Source organism: Eucyclogobius newberryi, unplaced genomic scaffold (genome assembly GCF_026437365.1).
Source record: "Eucyclogobius newberryi isolate DKJ021-1_F unplaced genomic scaffold, fEucNew1.0.hap1 SCAF_10, whole genome shotgun sequence".
NCBI lineage: Eukaryota > Metazoa > Chordata > Actinopteri > Gobiiformes > Gobiidae > Eucyclogobius > Eucyclogobius newberryi.
The window spans coordinates 24,394,459-24,417,841 of record NW_027315724.1 but is presented as its reverse complement, the minus strand read 5'-3'; the positions used below and the strand labels follow the sequence as shown (position 1 = coordinate 24,417,841).

Here is a 23,383-nt window from a genome sequence, read left to right as displayed (position 1 = left end):
ACCAAGTTGTGGTAACAAACATTCCTTAACACATTTTAAATCTGTACTAAAGTTGTAGGGCAAGTTTATTTGCAGAACAAAATTTGTACACAAAGTGATTTAAAGGTCCCATAACATGCAAAATTGACTTTTCAGAGCTTTTAACCTTCTTACATTGCTATTTGTGCTTCATATATGTACCCAGAGTGTTTTTTGATTGATTCCCGCAGTGTTTAGCTATATTACAGACTATCTCCTTTCCTCGAATCTCCAAACTGACGGGCGGTGGGTGCAAGACCGCGTCACAAGGGCAACCCTTATTATTATCAATTATACACTTAGGATAGACTACGAAACGTGAAAAAAAGCATGTTATGGCACCTTTAAAGTGAGAAACAAGTGCAAAAGAGAAAAAGATGCATTCAAATTACAAAACCGAGGAAAACATAAAGAATCATTAGAAAATGTACTTTAACAGAAAAGAGAGCACATAAACTAATTTAGGTTATATGCACAGCTAAACAACTGTTTTAGTCGAGATTTGAGTATTGTCAGAGTGGAGGCTTCAGAAAGACTGTTCTAGATTTGAACTGCATAAAACTGAAAGGCTGATTCTCCATGTTTTGTCCATACTTTGGGCACCAGCAGGAGGCCGGTTCATGAGCTTCTCAGAAATTTTAAATTCACAAATCAATTAAAATAGACTTGGTCTGAATATATGCACAATTTACAGATAGTCAGAATAGTGGAGAACAATGAGCTGTGCAATGAATAGTTATTGGTTTGAATAATTGTTAAAGTGGCAAGAGGGAAAGAAACTGGTCTTTTGGCGGGAGGTTATATATATATATATATATATATATATAGGGTTCAGAATAAGCAGTATCGCATCGCAAAATGCAACACAATGTCTCTCAAATGCGATGCATTCAACAGAAAAAAGTGTTTTTGTATTGCAGCTTTTGACAAAAATGCGTGTTCAGATAAGATAAGATAAGATATTCCTTTATTGTCCCACATGGGGAAATTTCATTGGTGCAACGCAGGTAGATACAGAAGAACAGATCACTTATAGGAAGTCTGAAAAACACTTTCAGTAGAAGATCTCCTATGTCTATGGGAGTTTTTGTTTATTTATAGGAGATCTTCTACTGAAAGTGTTTTTCAGACTTCCTATAAGTGATCTGTTCTTCTGGATCTATCTCTGTATCTACCTGCGTTGCACCAATGAAATTTCCCCACGTGGGACAATAAAGGAATATCTTATCTTATCTTATCTTATAAATAAAAACTGCCATAGACAAATAAATAAATAAATACATAAATACCATTGCATGTGATCACGACAGTAAATGTGTCACGACAGCACATAGATTGCACATGAATTCCAACAGCAATTGCACATATGACAGAATTGCACATGGTTAGGTCAGTATTGCGAGTGTTCAGGACTAACATTGTTTGCTATAAAGTCTGACAGCAGCAGGAAGGAAAGACCTGCGAAACCTTTCCTTCACACAGCGAGGGTGGATCAGTCTCTCACTGAAGCTGCTCTCCAGAGCGGACAGAGTGTCCTGCAGGGGGTGACACTCATGGTCCAGCATAGATGTGAATCTAGCCAGGACCCTCCTGTCCCCCACCTCTTGCACCGAGTCCAAAGCACAGCCCAGGACAGAGCTGGATTTCTTGATGACTCTGTCCAGCCTCTTCCTCTCTCTCTCTGTGATGCTGCTGCTCCAACAGGCCACACCGTACAGGAGCTGATGCCACCACAGAGTCGTAGAAGGTCATCAGGAGTGGCCCTGTCACTCCAAAAGACCTGAGTCTCCTCAGGAGGTAGAGCCGACTCTGGCTCTTCCTGTACAGTGCGTCTGTGTTATGAGTCCAGTCCAGTTTGTGGTTCAGATGAACACCCAGGTACTTGTATGAGTCCACTCTCTCAATGTCCCATCCCTGGATGTTCACTAGTAAGGGGGCAGTGGGGTGAAGAGAAAGGGCGCGAGGACAGTGCCCTGGGGTGCCCCCACACTGCAGGTCCGAGTGTCAGACACACAGTTCCGGGCTCTCACAAACTGGGGTCGGTCTGTGAGGTAGTCCAGGATCCACTCTGCCAGGTCATACTCCACACCAGCTTGTCCCTCAGGAGCATTGTCCATGAAGTCCATTGTCTTCATCAGGTGGGACATGAGAGCCACTGGCCTGAAGCTGTTGAGGTCTTTGGGGCGCGGTGTCTTAGGCACAGGTACCAGACAGGAGGTCTTCCAGACCTGTGGTACCACCCTCAGCTTCAGGCTCATGTTGAAGACATGCTCCACAACTCCACACAGTTCATCTGCGCAGGACTTAAGGAGCCTGGGGCTGATGCCGTCAGGTCCTGCTGCCTTCCTCACTTTAATCCTCTTCAGCTCACTCCTCACCTGTGCTGCTGTGACAGTCAGTGGTTGGCAGGGGGACCGTGTGCTGGGGGGATGGGTGAGTCCAGGCGAAGTGGGGAGCTGATGGTCCGGGGCAGATAAGCGAAGAGGAACAGATGCAGGGCATTGTCCAGCTGTGGAAGAGGGAGCATGCAGCTGTGCAGGGGGAGGGGCGGATAACCGATCAAACCTCAAGAAGTGAGCATTTAAATCATTCACCCACTGTAGATCCCCCTCTGTCTGGGCAGGGGGGATTTTGAAGCCCAAGATGGTTTTCAGGCTCCTCCACACTCCCTGAATGTTCTTTTGCTGCAGCTGCTCCTCCATCCTCCTCTTGTAGCCGACTTCAACTTGCCTGATCTTCCTCCTCAGCTCCTTCTGCACAGTCCTCAGCTCCTCCTTGTTCCCTGACCTGAAGGCTCTCTTCTTCTCCTTCAGCAGAGCCTTCAGTTCACGGTTAATCCATGGCTTGTTGTTTGGAAAACACTGCACCGTCTGGGAGGGAACAATGTTCTCAAAACAGAAGTTGATGTAGTCCGTGATGCACTCTGTGATGGTGTTGATGTCCTCCCCATGTGGGTCATAAAGCTCAGTCCAGACAGTGGTGCTGAAGCAGTCCCTCAAAGCCTCCTCGCTCTCAGCAGACCACATCCTCACCTCACGGGACACCACAGGCTGCCTGCGCACGATGGGTTCATACACAGGCCTCAGATGTACAAGGTTGTGGTCCGAGCTGCCCAGGGGAGGGAGGGGGGAAGAGGAATAAGCCTCCTTGGTGTTGGCAAAAAACAAGTCCAATGTTCTATTGTTCCTGGTGGGGCAGGTAACATACTGGGTGTGTTGGTAGAACAGAAGAGTGAGAAGCGTGGTTAAAGTCACCAGAGACGAGGAAGAGAGCCTGTGGGTGCTGTGTTTGCAGCCTACAAGTGCAGGAGAGCAGTGCTTCACAAGCATTTTCAGCATTGGCAGACGGGGCCACATAGACTGCGATCAAAATTGCATGTGAGAACTCCCGGGGCAGATTATATGGCCTCATGCCAATAGCCAATATTTCAATATCCTTGCTACATAGCTGCTCCCTCACTGTGCAGTGTTCGGGTTTGGACCAGCTCGTGTTCACATATACAGCCAGACCTCCACCTCTTTTCTTCCCGCATTCTCTCGTTCTGTCCGCCCGCAGCAGATGAAAATTGTCCAAACCTACAATAGAGTCTGGCATTTCTGCTGTTAACCAGGTCTCTGTGAAAATCAAGACGCTGCTGTCCCTATAAATCCTCTGGGACCGCATGAGGCTCGCTATTTCCGTCATTTTATTTTGAAGGGACCTCACGTTACCCATGACTACGGCGGGAACCGACTTCCTGTTTCCTCCTCTCTTCTCTCGGAGTTTACGTCCAGCCCGTCTGCTTCTCTGCGTTTTCCTTAGGATGTTCGCCGGGATAACGTGACGATCTCCGGGTAAGACGGCTGTTCTCCGCAGTTTCATGAGTTCCTCCTTTGTGTAAACGCGGTATGGCGCCGGCCGGGGGGCGGGGCCGGAGCCGGGGGACTCAGAGCCAAGACACATCGACACGACGAAAACACTCCAGCCGAATAAAGTCAAAACAAGTTAATTTAAAGCGATTCCAGTACGTGTCCCGATCGTTCATGAAGTTCCTCTTTCATATAAACGTGTACCGACGACACGCCATACTTTAGCGGCGGCCGGAGGGCGCGGGGGGGGCGAAAAACGCTCAAATCCAGCCGAAAAAAAGTCAAAAACAGTTGAATTAAAAACGATTCCAGCGCGTGTCCCTATCGTACAGTAAAATAGAAAAAATATACTAACTATATTTACAAAATATAGGAGATAAAGCACAATAAGTGTGAGAAAAAAGAGAGAGCGTTTACACCGGGCTGCTAGCTGTACCAGCGCCTTATGACATTCAATTGTCATAAGTTCAATTGTATAATCAAAGTGCCTAAAAGTACTGATCACTCGTCAATCGATCGTCAACAACGGCATGACACATGTAGGACGCTGTGTGGACATGACACATGTAGGACGCTGTGTGGACATGACACAATGTGGACGCTGTGTTGACATGACGAGTTCCGCTGCTGTCTCAGATCGCGAGTCTGAAAGTGGGAGGAGCCACGTGCGGTAAAGTTAGTGTCACAGATACAGACTTCCGAGGTCAATAGCTCCTAAAAAGTCTTTGCAAATCATACACATCCCCAAATACTCATATTTACACTGCCAAGTGACACAACCTCGTTTTTAACAATCAGATGCGTATTTTGGGCGCAGCGAATTACACTGATCCGAATGTGCAGCCGGAGCCGAGACGAGTGCTTAGGGACCGTCATTAAATGTGCAGCCGGATCCGAGACGAGAGTACTTGGAGACCGTCATCAAATAGCAAAACGAAAAATGGAATGGAATGTCAAATAGAGCGGTACAATTTGAATAACACATAATAAAGTACACCATGATGGACACCACAGCAACATTTATTTTTCCATCAGAAGCTTAATATTCCTGCAAATACATTTTAAATAAATAATTGTGTTATATCAATGGAAAATATTGATTGTTAGTCACTTTCGTGTTTTGCTATGCAATTATCAAATTGCTATACACATTTGAAAAAATTAAGGGATTGTTTAGCAGCACCGCTATACAAGTGAAAATCCTTAATCTGAGCCCTGATATATACACACACACACACACCGTATTTTCCTGACTATAAGTCGCATATTTTTTCATAGTTTTGGCAGGGGTGCGATTTATATTTATACTTATATACGTATACTCTGGATCTATATGTGATATTATTTGTTATTTTCACACTTGCAACCTTATTTCATACTCCAGTGGAATTTTTTTCTCTATTATGCATTTTTTGGCTGCCATGGCTTATACTCCGGTGCGACTTGTAGTCCGGAAAATATGGTATATATATAATATCACATGTCTACATCAGGCCTATGGTGTACAATCACTACACATTTAGCAAAACATCTAGCATTGTTGACATACATGTGAAACCATATACAAACCTCTGATACTTTTCTTTTCTGCCATTCCATTCGGATTAACATTAATATTAACCCTTGTGTGTAATATACAGTAGGTTCAAAGTATTTTACAAACAAATGCATAGGCAAATGCATAGACAGGAATTGTTTTAGATAGATGGAAAGCAAATAGTTCAACGCTGACCAACTAAAACTCATTCCCAACATTAAAAACAATGGAGAACAACTTAATTTTGAGACAACATGCACATATTTTGGCACAAAGGTTACACTATTATTTGCACTAATAACAATAACCAAAATTACAATATTGTTCCTTATGAGCAGCGTTATGACTAACAAAGAATAAAAAAAATACATTGCAAAAAATTGACCATAAATAATTGTGGTTGGAGTAGCTCTGAAATGTTGCATGTAGATTTCAAGAAGTACGACCATTATTACTGTATTCCATTTGCAATACAAGCCTGTAGGAAAAAAGAACATTTTAATAATAATAATAATAATTATTATTATTGGATATGTTCACAGACGTTCATAGTAATCAAATCCACCTTTAAACTTATCTTGTTGTATTCCACAAAGGACAGGTAAGATCTGTAGTATGACATATACATGAATATAAAATGACAAGCTTTATTTTAACAAATAAGCAGTAATTTTAGAGACACTGGCATTTTGTGAAGAATAAGAAAATGAAGGACGAACCTGGACATTGCAGATCCACAGACTATTTAGTGCATAAATAAGGTCCTTATAGCAGTGACAGATCATGGAAAAGGGATTTATGCATGGAATCTTGTACAGCAACAAATGTTTAGCATCAAGTGAAATGTCACAAACACATTTGAAATTCTGTTGAAACACACACACACACACACACACACACACACACACACACACACACACAAAGGGTTAGGATTATTACGATGAATCACAAAGTGAAAATTTGAAATCACTAACTTACGTCTATTGTCTTAGTCCAACACGCAAAATATGTGAACATATGTGTTTTGTTAAAAGTACACATACATATATTCAACAGCATTTTCTGATGACTCTTTGGCATGTATCTTCCAGTTGTGTTGTACATTCCATGCATCACATTAGTATCCCCCAAGACAACACTCACATAAGGAGATCTGAATGACAAAAACATGAAAGTGTTCAAATTACAGGGATGAGTTTGCATCAACATCTCATTTGACATTCACATTATCATACTTAACCTGGCACACACTTTGAATTTAAACAGTCTTCATTTTCTAGTCTGCCAGCCAAATGATTGTGAATTGTTGAAATTAGCAGTTCCCTAAAGACTAACTAGTTATTTTTTAAGCTAACTTAACCAAATCTGCGAGTAGCCAAATTTGACAATTATACAAAGACAATCCAAGCAAATGCGAATATCAGACAATCATTACCAGACTATACTCACATTGCCGGTGTCACATATGTGTGGTCTTGAACAAACCGATCGGTAAGTATGCCAAGAATCTCTTCAGAGTTTGAGTGCTCAGGTGGTTTGAACCAGAGACCACATGGCAGCGTCCACGCTAACAATAAAACGGCTAAAACTAATGCTGTCATCTCAGAGACTCGCCTTTGGCACCGTCACTCTCACAGCACCGCTGGGTTTTATAGTTTCTAAATTGTAACGCAGGTGTGAAAGACAATGCAGTTCAACCCTGTTCCACCCATGCGCAAGAAAAATATTTGTAACTCAAGGTAAATACACCTGAGACAAATTTTTCCTCAAGAATGACTGACGGTCCACATTTGTTTTGATTGTCTCCATCCTTGTTCAGCAACAAGGACACAGGGACTCAGTGTTTCACATCAAAGTCGGTTGGGGTCAAGGAAGATTGAATGCATTTTGATAATTTGTTGGAACAAAACAAAATCATGCCGAAATTGCAATTTGGTGACACATAATTAACTTAAACAGATATGAGTTTATGTATGTGTTAGCAAGCTAAATACAGACAGAAATCATTGATCCGATTGGTTCTTTATTACAACTTAAAATCATTAGGCTAAAGAATATACTTTTGCACTTTTGTGTATGAAATTGCAAAATCAATGTTCCTTAATACAAAATACATATTGTTAATAGTGAATGTCCTTTTGAGTCTTTCCCATGATGTGCCTTTTAGTGTTTTTCTCAGAATTAAATAAAATTATAACAACTTTTGGTACAAATATACACAGTAGTAGACCATAACTAGAGGCCAGAATAGCAAATATCTCCACAGCAACAGTGAACTTTCCTGGAGAGCTGACATAAGCTGGGATGAAAGTGATCCAGACTGCACAGAAGATCAACATGCTGAAGGTGATGAACTTGGCCTCATTGAAGTTATCAGGAAGTTTACGAGCCAAGAACGCCAACACAAAACACAACAGAGCCAACAGGCCTATGTATCCAAGAACTGCCCAGAAACCAATAGGTGACCCTAGGCTACACTCTAAAATGATTTTATTTTTATAATACAACATGTTCTTATTTGGAAAAGGAGGGTTTATTGTTAACCATAGGATACAGATGAGGACCTGGATTAGAGTAGCTCCAAAAACACTGAGTCTCTGCTGAAGAGGCCCAAACCATTTCATGACATTACTGCCTGGAAGTGTGGCTCTGAAGGCCATCAACACCACTATAGTCTTCCCCAGAACGCAAGAGATACAGAGGACAAAGGTGATGCCGAACGCAGTGTGGCGCAGCATGCAGGACCACTCAGAGGGACGTCCGATGAAGGTGAGAGAGCACAGGAAACATAGGGTCAGGGAGAAGAGCAGCAGGAAGCTCAGCTCAGAGTTATTGGCTCTCACAATTGGAGTTTTTCTGTGCTGAAAGAACACTAAACAAACTAGACATGTCAAAAGTATTCCGATAAAACAGAAACATGTTAATACAATTCCCATTATTTCAGAAAATGATAAGAATTCAATTTCTTTCAATATGCATTTGTCCTGATTTGCGTTGGGCCAGTATTCAATGGGGCATGTAAAGCAATCCAAAGAGTCTGTAACAAAACAAACAAAATCAATATTATAACCAATGTTTAAATTGTATTGTCAATTATCTGTTCAATAAGACATGTTTATAATTTCAATAAAAAATACTATATTTTATTTGATACATTATTAATATTTGTATTATTATTGCCATTGTTGTTGTTGTATTTATGTTTTTGGTCCAGACAGTGCATTGTAGATATTTAAAGGAGGGACACGCATATCCCCAAAATAAGTAGTGTACTAGACCACAAATACTATATAGTAACGAAAGAAAAGAAGGAAGTCTGCACTGTTTATTTAGCCCCCGAAAATGTATTATCGTGCACCACAAGTGAAGTTTCAGGCGTAGGCTAATTTAGCAGTGTAGACTTTGTTCTTTCCTTTGTTACTACGGTACATGCTGGATTGTAGCCATGGGGTAATTCTGTACTTTTTCATTCACATGCATTCATTCACCATTATACTGCAACATCAGAGACAAGGTTGGTGAAGTGCCCAAAGACACAACAACAGTATACACTAAAGCCGCTGTTGCCCTACTGCTACATTTTATTAGACTTCAAATACAACAAACCTTTGTTATGCACTGAAAAAAATAATAGTTTTCAAACCTGTAGTATTACTGATTTCTGCTTCTCCACATGGGATGCAGTCAAAGCAGCACACTGGCTTGGTTTTGTAAAAAACCTTTCTTTTTCCTGTGGGACAGCTCTCACTGCATACAGACACTGGCACCTGGTGCACAGAATTGTCCAGTTTAGTTTATAAAAATATTTTTCAGAATGACATAGTGACCGCTAATCCACAAATATCCAAACAGGTCAATGTAAATGTGTACCAGATATCTTCCTCCTCCCCAAATCACTTTAGTGCTGGTCATTTTTACTTGATGGCCATCGGTCAGAGTGGGATCATAGAGGCCCACTGTGGTGGTATGTATTGTGCTTGAAGTTATACTTTGGATATTAATAAGTTCATATTGTGCAAATATATCACCATTCTCGTCAAAGGTCACCCTCTCCCCTTGACCTGTCATGAAATCCACCTTTTGTAAATATTGCAGTACCTGTCCAAAATGAAAATAAATACATATTAGTGTCCAAACATAGCTTATCTTCTCTAATAATCAGAACATGCTTAGAATAGTTTAGCATTACTCTCTCACCTGCCATGGTTCTATGGGTTCACTATTGTTGGAACTTGAGTTCCTCCCCTTACTAATCAATGCATGGAGTGCATGTGCCACTGCATACACAGACTTGTACACATTATTCTCAAATCTTAGCTCAGAAACATCTGTGAAATACGTGTCCACCTTTTGCAGGCTCTCCATTCCAGTGCATGGCTTTCTTGCTGTATTTGTTGAATTGGCTAGAGAACATTCGAATAAATATTCCCAGAAATGCTCAACAAATTGACTCTTAGGAAATTGAGAGGGATGGAGTCGTCTGAGGTGCTCCTTCAAACCAGGGATGTTTGCTCTGCTCACAACAAATCCTAGAGTACCAACCAGGATATCACGGCCTTCACTGTCACTCAGAGAAGAATCTGTGATCCAAGCATCACTTCCAACCCACTGTAGCCCTGTAATGTTATTCTTAGAAAGCTCTGCAGCCAGGACCTTAACCTCCCTGTTAGACATGAAAGCCACAATGACTTTTGAGGTTGAACGCTTGACTGTTTCGACCACTTTGGCTAAAACACTAACTGGCTCACTCTGCTCAAATGCTTCATAGTACTCAATGCAAACTCCCTCTTCCAGTGCAGCCTGTATAAAAGCTTCAATGCCATTGATGCCATAATCATTGCGGTTGCTTATGGCCCCAACCCATGTCCAGCCAAAGCGCTTCACTAGTTTGGCCAGCGCTCTGCTCTGATGGTGGTCACTAGGAATAGTCCTGAAGAAGGATGGGAACTCCTCTCTGTCACTCAGACAAGCACAGGTCGCAAAGTGGCTGATCTGTGTGGAGGAAACACAATTACAATGTAGAGCCAGGGACTTATGTCACATAGTATACATGAGATAAGGTTGTTATTTATTGGAAACTGCATACAAATTATAATGGTATATACTCTATGTCTAGACGTTCCATCAAACAAGTAAATCAAGTAAATCAAATATTTTGTTGAAAACTCCATGCTATGCCTGCGTGAGCAAAAAAGACCAAATGTATATCGTCTGCACAACATTATTTACATTTGACTGATATTCTCCGATAGAGCTGCTTGATAATAAAACATTTTGTTAAAAAATATTTTTTACATATATAACGTACTGTCATATTTGTATGACACATTTAGTAGTGCACTTACCACTGGGACCTGAAACCTCCCAATAACACGAGCAAATGCCATGGTTGGAGCAGAGCCAGAGTGCCCCAGCACTGCCACAGCATTGCTAGGCCCAGAGCAGGGGGTCTCATTCAGCAGCTCTTCCTGACCATTGGCCACAACTATGGCAGACATAACTATATTGGACATGCCGCAGGTGTTATAGATCTTGTAGCCTATGGTGTGATGTGGCAAAAGACCGGGATTCTTGTTTATTTCATCAATTGCAAAAATCATTGTCATAGCAAATTTGAATTCTCGCACATTCAGGCTGTAAAGAGAAAGATACAAGATTAGAAAAGAAGAACACGTCAGAACCAATAGCACACAAGGATAAATACTTCAGGCATGTAGGAGCAGTCGGTTTGGCAGTGAACAAGGAAACACTACCCCTGTATTCAGTTCGAAAGGTAAAAATGCCTCCAAGTAAGATGTCTCCAGTCTGGGACAGTTCTGGAGGCTGGATCTGACCCAACGACTGGCAGAGACAAGAGCCCCTGTGGACCAGCTGAACCAGGGAGAGCAGAACCCACCACCCCATCGTCACACCCACAATACAAGCAACCCTCCCATCTTATATGCTCTATGACAGGTAAACAAAGGGCTTTTAATGTCCATGGGGGAAATAAATACAACATTGAGCATGTGTTGAAATATTGTACATGCAAATTTTGAAACAATTGATATTAAGGAATGTTAGGCTGTTCCCATATTTCATGACACTGTCTACTTTGCATTAGATGATATTGTTGGATCAATTTATTGAAGATGGATTTGTTGTGGTGCTGATGAAAAGTACTGTTGTCTACAACATTTCTGTAGTGATTTATTAACAGGTAAACGTCACATTTTAGAACATGTTAATAGTTCCTGATGATTGCTGAAGGAATGAATGTTGATCTAATGATTAAATAGAGCCCTCCTGCGAGTAATCGAATCTCAGTAATAATACAGCTGTTCTTTGAAGGCCACAGAAGTTTGTTAAGATAATGTTGGCAAGAAAACAGTCTAATTTAATTTATTATTTTATATGAGAACAAATAATTCATTCAACATTAAGAACAGATGTAGGATGAAAGCCAAGTCCAAAATCTGGCCTTTATGGAAGAATGGCCAGAAGAAAGCCAGGGACAGGGAAACTTCTCAGAGTTTATATATCTGTATCTACCTCTGTATCTACCTGCGTTGCAGCAATGAAATTTCCCCATGTGGGACAATAAAGGAACAACTTATCTTATCTTATGGGAATATGGATGGAGCCAAATACAGGGCACTCTTGGAGGGAAACCTGTTGGCCTCCGCAAAAGACTTGAGGCGGGGCAGAGGTTCATCTTCAACAGAACGACAACCTTCAACATAAAGCTAGAGCTACAATAGAAAGGTTTAAACAAAACATATTCATGTGGTAGAATGGACCAGTCAAAGCCCAGACCTAAATCTAATCTAGATTCTGTGGCAAAATCTGAAAACTGCTGTTCACAAACGCTCTCCATCAAATCTGACTGAACTGATGTTTTGCAAAGAAGAATGGACAAAAATGTTGTTCTGTCAGTGAGCAAAGTTGGTAGAGACAAAAGCTGACACTTTGTTCTACAAAGTATTGACTCAAGGGGCCTGAGCAAAATAGTTTTAGCAAAATAGTTTTGTACGGTGCACTTTTCTGTTTTTAAATCTGGAAATGGTTTACAGTATATTATTTACCTTTCAGGGAGCCCTGACCCCCTTGCAAATGATTTGATTGAGTTAAAACTCCTCATCATTACAACAGATTTTCCCAGAAACACCTGACTAAAAATTCTCCCAATTCCTGAACCCTTCCTGAACAATTGACTGGACTCTTTGCAAAGCTGAGACTCTGTAGTTTTGGTGTCTGTGGTTTGATTTAAACAAGCTCCGCACAGAGAAAAATCAAAAGCTGGTGCAAATGTCACAGCAAAAATGATTTAGGGGCTTATAGTAAAAAAGAAAATGAAAAAAGGCTGAATATATATATAAGGCCTATTATACTTTTTAATTTTAGGGTTATTTTTCTAATTTGTAGGTTTGGAGAACAAACAAGCAATAAATGCTTGAGTACTTTCGTGACATCAAAGCTTGGTTGGCCTGCAACTTTGTGTGTCTCCTTCCACTTCCTCTGCACCACCATCACTCATGACCTCAGGTGGGATCCCACCATCAGCTCCTTCATCAAGAAGGCCCAGCAGCACAAGAACAGGTTCTTTCCCTCTGCCGTTGCACTCATAAACACTTAACACCTGTCACTTTAACAATTTTTTTACAAATACTATTCACGCACTGTTCACTTCCTGCACCATCTGTAAATGATTTTGGAAATATCTGTGTACATACGAAGACAAGTTTATTTTTTGCCTTATTTTATTAGTAAATGATTAATTTATGCCTGCCATATTTGACTCTATAAATGTTGTTATTATTATTATTATATTTTTTTATCATTCACTGTTTTATGTTGCAAACTGTGTTCTGATTCTGATTCTTTAATCGGAAGCAAAAACGAGAGCACACCACCCCGATTTTTTTTTCACTGGCTTGCAGTTCATTTTAGAGTTTATTTTAAGATGTTAATGTTTGTTTTTAAAGTTTTGAATGGACTGGCCCTTCAGTAGATTAATTGATCTTTATTTGAGTCCCACAGAGATTCAGAATATCTTTTTCAGGCACGTCCTGGCTCCCATAGTCATTGTACTTGACCGAGGGTCAGCTCCAGCTCAATGGTACCGAAGACATGACTTTAAACCAGGATGGACAGGACTTCTTTGTATAAATAAAGTGGATTGGATTATATTTTCCCTTCCTTTCATTTAGACAAATGTGAAAAAAAATACTTCAAAATGTTGAATTTAATAATTTTGCAGTTTGTCCCTTCAAAGCACATAAACTGAAAACTATTATTGGAATAAAATAAAATTATAAAGTAACAAATAATTGGACCCTCAACACTGACCTCTTTTGTACAAAACTCCAGAGACTTCACTACATAACAAGCTCGTGTTATGACAGAGACTGGTGTAAATACAGGCTCTTATTCTGCTCCAGGCCACATGCCACCTGCTGTTGGCATTGTTGAGCTGAAAATAAAGTAACTGTTGCAATATAGAGTCCCAGAGCTGCCTCCCTCAGGGACATGGACAGCCCTAGTGGGTTTGCCAAACATGTCATAACTCATAGCTCTTGTTTTGTGCTGTTGTTTTGATGGAAGATCATGAGCTCTAATGATTTCAAGAATTTAAAGTTGATCATAACAATGAGTGTAAATTAGTTAATGGTTTGCTAGGCATAAACTTTAAATTTGTTATACAAACTCCAATTTTTCTGTATTAACCTTTATATTTGAACAGTTAATATAGTAACTATTTAATTACATACCATATTATTGTATTGCAAATAATGTGAATAATGTGAATATACATATTACGTATTTCATTGAAATCAGATGTAATTTTTACTACAATTATTATTGTCAAATACAGGTTTATAATCATATAATGTTTTATGTTTTTGGTGTCTGTAAAGTGCTGTGCCATTTGATAATAAATACATTTTATATCTAATAATTAATAAATATACGGGTGAAAGTAGTCATTCACACTTGTAATATTAGATGATCATAAAATTAGGTTTTATTTTAATGACAGTTTATACATTAAACAAATTGTTAATATTGAATGTAATTCTGAGTCTTTCCCATGATGTGCTTCTTTGTATTCTTGTCTGGTTGAAACAAAATTATAAACACTTTTGGCATAAAAATACAAAATAATAGACCATAACTAGAGGCCAGAATAGAAAATACCTCAACAGCAACAGTGAACTTTCCTGGAGAGCTGACATAAGCTGGGATGAAAGTGATCCAGACTGCACAGAAGATCAACATGCTGAAGGTGATGAGTTTGGCCTCATTAAAATTATCAGGAAGTTTACGAGCCAAGAACGCCAACACAAAACACAACAGAGCCAACAGGCCTATGTATCCAAGAACTGCCCAGAAACCAATAGGTGACCCTAGGCTACACTCTAAAATGATTTTATTTTTATAATACAACATGTTCTTATTTGGAAAAGGAGGGTTTATTGTTAACCATAGGATACAGATGAGGACCTGGATTAGAGTAGCTCCAAAAACACTGAGTCTCTGCTGAAGAGGCCCAAACCATTTCATGACATTACTGCCTGGAAGTGTGGCTCTGAAGGCCATCAACACCACTATAGTCTTCCCCAGAACGCAAGAGATACAGAGGACAAAGGTGATGCCGAACGCAGTGTGGCGCAGCATGCAGGACCACTCAGAGGGACGTCCGATGAAGGTGAGAGAGCACAGGAAACATAGGGTCAGGGAGAAGAGCAGCAGGAAGCTCAGCTCAGAGTTATTGGCTCTGACCAGTGGCGTTTCTTTGTGACAGTAGAAGATAAGTGTCGTGATCATAGTCAGAAACCATCCTATTAATGAAAACAGGACCAAGAGGTAACCCAGGAGTTCAGTGTAGGCTAAAAACTCTACCACTTTAGGGACACATGTGTCTCGCTGTTCATTGGACCAGAATTCACTGGGACATTTTAGGCACTGCAATGCATCTGGAAAACAAATAATGTGTGCAAAATGCATTTAAAATAGATGTTTAATTCACAACTCAAGATTCACCTGTGGTAATGAAATGGTTTCCAATATAAATGTACCTGTAGTGTTAGTAATCTCTCCTGCTGGACAGCGAATACAATGGTAACAGCAGACCGGCTTGCCTTTGATCAGCACCTTCTGAGTCCCCGGGTCACAGCTGGCACTGCACACTGAAACTGGTACCAACTGTAAACCAATAAACAAGTATGATGAATACATGGGTGCTTTTCTTTTGAAATATTGTTTCTATTTACCATTGAATTATTGCCCCACATCAGTGATTCGTTATTTATAATGAATTGTTGGCTTTCTGGAAATGATGCATCAAATATCCCAACTGTAATAGCCTCCAAAGTGCCTTTAGATGTAGTTTGCAAATTGACCAGTTCATATCTTGCAGGTGAATCTCCATAACTGTCAAAATACACTCGTTGTCCTTCTCTGGTGGTAAAATCTACATTGTCTAGGTAGTGCAGCACCTATAAATTACATGAGATATAGGGCTGTTAAATATCACCTGAAAAGACTGTATGTTTTGTAAGGTTTGAAAACACATTGTGTTGATTGGGCCACTTTCCTTACCTGCGATGGCTGGATGTTTTGCATTTCAGCACAACTCCCATTGGCAAAGGGCCCTTTACCCTCTTCACATTTTAACAGGTCATCAAGTGCATGTGCTACTGCGTACAGAGACTTATACACATTAGTCTCAAATCTTAACTCGGATACATCAGTGAAATCAATGTCAACATTTTGCAAGCTCTCTGTTCCAGTGCATGGTTTTCTTTTTGCGTTTAAAGAATTGACCAGTGAGCAGTCAAACACGCTCTCCCAAAAGTCCCTGACAAATTGGCTGTTGGGGAACTGTGATGGGTGGAGTCTTCTCAGGTGATCCTCTAATCCAGGAATATGTGTTTTGCTGACGACAAAGCCCAGAGAACCAACAAGGATGCCATGTCCTTCACTATCAGCCAGAGAGTAGTCTGTGATCCATGCATCACTCCCAACCCACTGAAACCCGGTCATATTTCGCTTATAAATCTCTGCAGCCAGAATATTGATTTCTCGATGAGACATAAAAGCCAAAATCACTCTAGAAGTCGCACGCTTTATCACTTCAACAATTTTTTGCAATTGCTCAGGTGGACCAGAGGATGAAAAGGCTTCGGAGTACTCGATGCATATTTCGTATTCTTGTGCAGACTGAACAAAAGAGGCAACGCCATTGAGACCGTAGTAGTTGTTCACAGCTATTACACCTATCCAAGTCCAACCAAAGTGCTTTATGAGCTTGGCTATTGCAGCGCTTTGGTAATAGTCACTGGGAATGGTTCTGTAAAAAGTGGGGAACATTCTGCGATTGGTGAGGCAGGCACATGTGGCAAAGTGGCTGATCTAAAACAGAAACAGTAGAGGGGGGGTCATATATCTCAACAGTATAAGCAAAATGACTTATGTATAAATGTATCTACTCACAACAGGTATATTGAATCTTCCTACAACTTGGGCAAATGGAATTATCGGAGTGGATCCAGAATGGCCCAAAATGGCTTGCACTGTCTCTCTTTTGGTACAATTGCCATCCTGAATTTCTTGCCTTAGTCCACTTACCAATGCCAGCCCAGCCCTAAGTATGTCCATAGTGCCACAGTTGTCATATATCCTCCAGCCCAATGTGACATTAGGGAGAATGCTTCGATCTTGGTTGATCTCGTTAATTGCAAAAATCATTGTTTGAGCAAATTTAAATTCGCGGAAATTGAAGCTGAAATGAACAGAAGAAAGTTCTCATTATCTAAACGTTTGGACTAAATCTTGCTTAAAAAAAAAAAGAAAGAAGCGAGAAGCAAAAAAATTAGCAACAAAAACAAGGTAAAAAGTAAACAAGGATCAAACCTGGCCTAAACTTGCTCAAATCAGCACCAGGTCTAAACATGGACTAAGCTATGATCAAACATTTAATCCAAAACCAAACCAGAGCAGAAATAAAATAATGCATCCTCTACTAAATACGTGGACTGCCAAAACAATCAAACATCAAAAACTTCAGTATATCTGTAGGGCTATCACATTTTAATCTAACAAACAATAATAATAATAATAATTTGAACATACTTTTTGCATTTTCTAAATGTTGGCACCCTTTGAAATGTGTCAACAACATAGTCTTGCCCTGTTCTAAATGAAAAAATGCCCCCAATGTTCAGGTCCCCATTCTGGGCTAGCTCCGGTACCTGCACAGAACTGTGCAGCTGGCACACCGAGTCTCCTCCGTGTATCCACACAGCTAATAGCAAAAACACTGATGCTAACATAGCTTTAGCTGTAGATCCTCCAGCAACTACACTATTTATAAAGGTGCAGCAGGCTGTAGAGACCTGTCAGGTGAAAGGTCATCCCAGGAGGGCAAGAGGAGTATACGTTAAGCATGCATTTGTTTTTACACCAATAAATTGCATAAGAATTAATAGGAATCAAAACTACTATATATATACTATTTGTTGTATTTATAGCTTATGTATTTGTTTTTCGTTGTATAAAGAAAGTTGCCAGACAAAAATAATTTGTTCATCTTTGTTTATTCCAGAAATAGCATTGCAGAGCCTGTGATGCCTACATGGGAGAGCATTGAGATGAAACAAGTAAAATATTCACTCAAAAGTAACAATAGTGGAATGGTAAAAGTGCAACAGGACTTTTTTTGAACCGGAACATGATCCGACTACTTTCATATTTTGATGCAACTATTATCTTTTAATTGGTACTAGACTAGATTTTATTGATCCTTTTAAACCGTGAAAGCCTGGTTCAAGAAAATCTGGGTATTATGGGTATTGGATTTTTCTTTCAGAATTCAGTATTGAAAAACCAATAATGAGGTTTTAATTTTGTATTTTTTTTGCAAAATACAGAAAACAGAAGTGAAATAAGAGGGATTTGTTTGTTTTAGTGTTCAAGTAAATCAATAGTAATAGTAATTAAAAAATAAATATATTTAGATTTCCTTTTTTCAATTAAATTTAATTCAATTTATTTTTGTATTGCCCAAAATCACAACAGCAGTTGACTTTTACCCATATAGATTACGAAAAAACTTACAAAGTGGACTTTTACTGTGGGGACCAGTCCAATTTGGCAAAGTACATCATTTTGTGACATTCTTGCACCAGCCGTGACCCCTGCCCCACGCCACTACCCCTGCCCCACGCCACTACTCCTGCCCCACGCCACTACCCCTGCCCCACGCCACTACTCCTGCCCCACGCCACTACTCCTGCCCCACGCCACTACTCCTGCCCCACGCCACTACTCCTGCCCCACGCCACTACTCCTGCCCCACGCCACTACTCCTGCCCCACGCCACTACTCCTGCCCCACGCCACTACTCCTGCCCCACGCCACTACTCCTGCCCCACGCCACTACCCCTGCCCCACGCCACTACTCCTGCCCCACGCCACTACTCCTGCCCCACGCCACTACCCCTGCCCCACGCCACTACTCCTGCCCCACGCCACTACTCCTGCCCCACGCCACTACTCCTGCCCCACGCCACTACCCCTGCCCCACGCCACTACTCCTGCCCCACGCCACTACTCCTGCCCCACGCCACTACTCCTGCCCCACGCCACTACTCCTGCCCCACGCCACTACCCCTGCCCCACGCCACTACTCCTGCCCCACGCCACTACCCCTGCCCCACGCCACTACTCCTGCCCCACGCCACTACTCCTGCCCCACGCCACTACTCCTGCCCCACGCCACTACTCCTGCCCCACGCCACTACTCCTGCCCCACGCCACTACCCCTGCCCCACGCCACTACTCCTGCCCCACGCCACTACTCCTGCCCCACGCCACTACTCTTGCCCCACGCCACTACCCCTGCCCCACGCCACTACCCCTGCCCCACGCCACTACCCCTGCCCCACGCCACTACTCCTGCCCCACGCCACTACCCCTGCCCCATGCCACTACCCCTGCCCCACGCCACTACTCCTGCCCCACGCCACTACTCCTGCCCCACACCACTACTCCTGCCCCACGCCACTACTCCTGCCCCACGCCACTACTCCTGCCCCACGCCACTACTCCTGCCCCACGCCACTACCCCTGCTACACTGCGGCTCCACCTACATAGACTGCTCCTGTAACTACTTTTAGAAACAATTCTCCTCATTTTACTATTCTTGCCGCTGTTATTGCTTCAACCAGAGTGGTGTTTAGAACAGCATTGGGGCTTTCCAATACAGTTTATAGTTTAGCATCAACATATTTTTGCCACAGAGGAGACTTTCTACCCTTTGACCAAAACAGAAACAGAAAATGAAATAACAACTCTTTTTTGTTTTCAGCCCTGTATGTTTTTGCTTATCTTTAATTTAAGTTAATTTAATTTAATTCAGGCATGTCCCACCGGGAAGAGGCCCCGGGGAAGACCCAGGACACGCTGGAGAGACTATGTCTCTCGGCTGGCCTGGGAACGCCTCGGGATCCCCCCGGAGGAGTTAGAGGAAGTGTCTGGGGAGAAGGAAGTCTGGGAGTCCCTGCTCAGACTGCTGCCCCCGCGACCCGGCCCCGGATAAAGCGGCAGAAGATGGATGGATGGATGGATAAATTTGATATTTTGACCATGGACCCCAGAATATCCCTTAAGTAGGGTAAACTCTGCGCTAGTCTAAACTATACCCAGGGGAGTAAAGAAAGAAAGGCCAGACTATATCTATCTATCTATCTGTCTATCTGTATATATATATATATATATATATATATATATATATATACATGTGTGTGTGTGTGTGTGTGTCTGTGTCTGTGTCTGTGTCTGTGTCTGTGTCTGTGTCTGTGTGTGTGTGTCTGTGTCTGTGTGTGTGTGTGTGTGTTTGTCTTTATCACCTTGTGGGGACCACCACATTTTTGTGGGGACCAAAATGCGTGAGTGTTTGTGTGTGTGTGTGTGTGTATGTTTGCTATAAATGAGTCGACTAAATATTTGAGAATTTTTCATGAACTTTATTCAACCAGAATATTAAAAATGTATTGAGTTTATGTCGATGTTTGTGTGGAATCAGGGCAGTTGCAATCATTGCAGTAGATATAATTTCCTTTATAACAATCTAATGGAGAGGAGTGTACCATAGACATTAAAATACATACATTTCACATATTTGTCACATATTTGTGAACAATAATATACCCAGGGTATAAAATGGCTAAGGCACCTTTATATTCCTGGCAGTGGATGTACTTTGGCCTGTTACACAAGCAACACCTAGTTTAGAAATTAGGAATTGGCTACACTGTTATGCATGAAGGAAGAATAGATATATATATTTTTAATCATTTGTTCTAATGTGTGTTCTACTCTTACTCATTATGTTCGTTTTGGTGTTATTCTCTGGTTTTAATAAAATAATAAAACACTTGGGGACAAAAATACAAAACAGTAGACCAAAACTTGAGGCCAAAATGGCAAATATCTCCACGGCCACACTAAACTTTCCCGGAGAGCTGACATAAGCTGGGATGAAAGTGATCCAGACTGCACAGAAGATCAACATGCTGAAGGTGATGAACTTGGCCTCATTGAAGTTATCGGGCAGTTTACGAGCCAAGAACGCCAACACAAAACACAACAGAGCCAACAGGCCTATGTATCCAAGAACTGCCCAGAAACCAATAGGTGACCCTAGGCTACACTCAATAATAACTTTGTAAGTGAACTGTTTGACATTTCTGAATGGAAATGGGGGTGATTGTGATAACCAGATGACACAGATCAGCACCTGTATCAGAGTAAAACCTATGACACTGAGTCTCTGCTGACGAGGCCCGAACCATTTCATGACATTCCTGCCTGGAAGTGTGGCTCTGAAGGCCATCAACACCACTATAGTCTTCCCCAGAACGCAAGAGATACAGAGGACAAAGGTGATGCCGAACGCAGTGTGGCGCAGCATGCAGGACCACTCAGAGGGACGTCCGATGAAGGTGAGAGAGCACAGGAAACATAGGGTCAGGGAGAAGAGCAGCAGGAAGCTCAGCTCAGAGTTATTGGCTCTCACAATTGGAGTTTTTCTGTATTTGAAGAAAATCCAGGCCACGACACAAGTCATGCATGCTCCACACAAAGAGGCAGCTGTGAGCAGGGCTCCCATGATTTCTTTGTAAGACAGAAACTCTGTTTCCTTCTTCACACATGTGTCTCTTTGGACGTTGGACCAAAAATCTGGAGGACATTGGACACAAGTGATGGAATCTGAAAATGGAAAAATGTTGTTTCATCAGTGAACTTCAGACACAGTACAAGGAGTCAGTAAAGTGGAGATAAATATGACTTTTGAAAACTGTTTTCAAAAGCAAAACCTGCAGGACCTGTAGTGTTGCTTATTTCTCCTTCTGCACAGTGTACACAGTCGTAACAACACACTGGCTTTCCTTTCTGGAGAACCTTACGTGTTCCTGGTGAACACGTTTTGCTGCAAACTGATGTTGGCACCTGGATTACACAAACCGTTGTTTAACAACTCACTCTATAATGTTGTGACCACAGTAAACTACTCGCCTGCTTTGAATTCTGGGCCCAGATTAGAGATCCATGTTGTAGTTTTAGTTGTCTGTCTGCAGGTAAAGACGCATCATAGAAGCCCACTGTGACAAAGTCCACTGTGCCCTGTGCAGCGGGCTGCCAGTTTATGATTTCATATTTAGCAGCAGGGTCACCTTTCTCATTGAAATACACCTCTTCCCCTTCTTTTGTTTGGAAACGAATATTTTTCAAATGCTGCAATATCTAATAAAAAACAACAAATTGAGGTTCTTTGACTGTAGAATATTATAATATTCATTGCGTGTCCCTACTCACCATGTAAGGATCCAAAGCCACATCAGTTTGACAGGATTTGTTACATTTGAGGATTTTATGCAGGGTATGGGCCACTGCATACACTCCCTTATAGACATTGTTAAAGATTGGCATCAAGGACATGTCAGTGAAGCTGTTGTGCACATCACTCAAGTCTTCCTTTCCTGTGCATTGTTTGTGACTGTTTTCTGCATTAAATTCACAGTCGAACAGTGCTTCCCAAAACTGAGTAAATAACTGATTACCAGACGTGTTGAGTGGTCTCACATCCATCATAAACTCCTCCATGCCACTGACATGAGCCTCTGGGATGGACAACCCTATTGCCCCATCCAGGATGTGGTGCTTGTCCAAATCTGCAGTTTTAGAATCAAAGATCCAGGCCTCTGTGCCCACCCACTGGTAACCAGTCACATTATGTACAGATAATGCATTCACAAGCAACATAAGCTCAGTAGGTGCAAGAAATGTGACTATTACTTTGGAAGTAGAGTGTTTAATTGTGTTGATTATAATTTGTATTTTTTCCCATTGGTCAGTTCTGAAGAAGGACACAGAGTACTCCAGACAGATGCCCAGCTGACGGGCCGTTTCAGTAAAAGTGGCCATGCCGTTATTGCCATAATCATCATTTGTTCTGATGGCTCCCACCCATGTCCAACCAAAGTGCTTGACCAGCTGGGCCAGGGCTCTGCTTTGGTAGAAGTCACTGGGTATAGTTCTGAAGAAAGAGGGGTATTTCACTTTGTCACTCAGACAAGCACAAGTGGCAAAGTGGCTGATCTGGAAACAAACATCACAGGCATAATAAACATGTCCACATCTGGCATGTCACAAATATGTATTTAAGCTTACCAGTGGCAAATGAAAGGGACCAAGAACTGTTGCCATTCCAATGCACAGTGAGGATGAAGTTTCTCCTAAAATGGCCTGAACTTGGGCTGCTCTGCTGCGTGATTTTACGGAGGACAGGCATATTTCTTCATTGCCATTGGCCAGTGCAAATGCACCTCTCACTGCTCTAATAATAGAGCCACAAGCATCAAACATCCTATAGCCCAGCAATAAGCCTGGCAGAATGACTGAGCTGTTATTAATTTCTGCTATTGCAAACAACAT

The 23,383-nt window shown here is 41.6% G+C and overlaps 3 protein-coding genes across 3 annotated transcripts; all 3 read right to left on the bottom strand.

Annotated features, from left to right (window-relative positions):
• Nucleotides 1-7,520: 7,520 nt before the first annotated feature.
• LOC140371228 (extracellular calcium-sensing receptor-like) lies at nt 7,521-11,003 on the bottom strand. Its single transcript, XM_072458429.1, has 5 exons — nt 10,749-11,003; nt 9,601-10,395; nt 9,322-9,501; nt 9,047-9,170; nt 7,521-8,440 (listed from the first exon to the last, which is right to left on the bottom strand). Exons 1-5 carry the CDS (start codon nt 11,001-11,003, stop codon nt 7,524-7,526), a joined length of 2,271 nt encoding a protein of 756 aa, XP_072314530.1. The 3' UTR covers nt 7,521-7,523.
• A 3,439-nt stretch (nt 11,004-14,442) lies between these two features.
• LOC140371212 (extracellular calcium-sensing receptor-like) lies at nt 14,443-17,167 on the bottom strand. The gene is made up of 5 exons (XM_072458428.1): nt 16,879-17,167; nt 15,985-16,797; nt 15,657-15,881; nt 15,462-15,588; nt 14,443-15,359 (listed from the first exon to the last, which is right to left on the bottom strand). Exons 1-5 carry the CDS (start codon nt 17,131-17,133, stop codon nt 14,443-14,445), a joined length of 2,337 nt encoding a protein of 778 aa, XP_072314529.1. The 5' UTR covers nt 17,134-17,167.
• A 3,568-nt stretch (nt 17,168-20,735) lies between these two features.
• LOC140369679 (extracellular calcium-sensing receptor-like) lies at nt 20,736-23,383 on the bottom strand. The gene is made up of 5 exons (XM_072456965.1): nt 23,120-23,383; nt 22,265-23,047; nt 21,965-22,192; nt 21,775-21,898; nt 20,736-21,658 (listed from the first exon to the last, which is right to left on the bottom strand). The coding sequence occupies exons 1-5, from the start codon at nt 23,381-23,383 to the stop codon at nt 20,736-20,738; spliced, it is 2,322 nt and encodes a 773-aa protein (XP_072313066.1).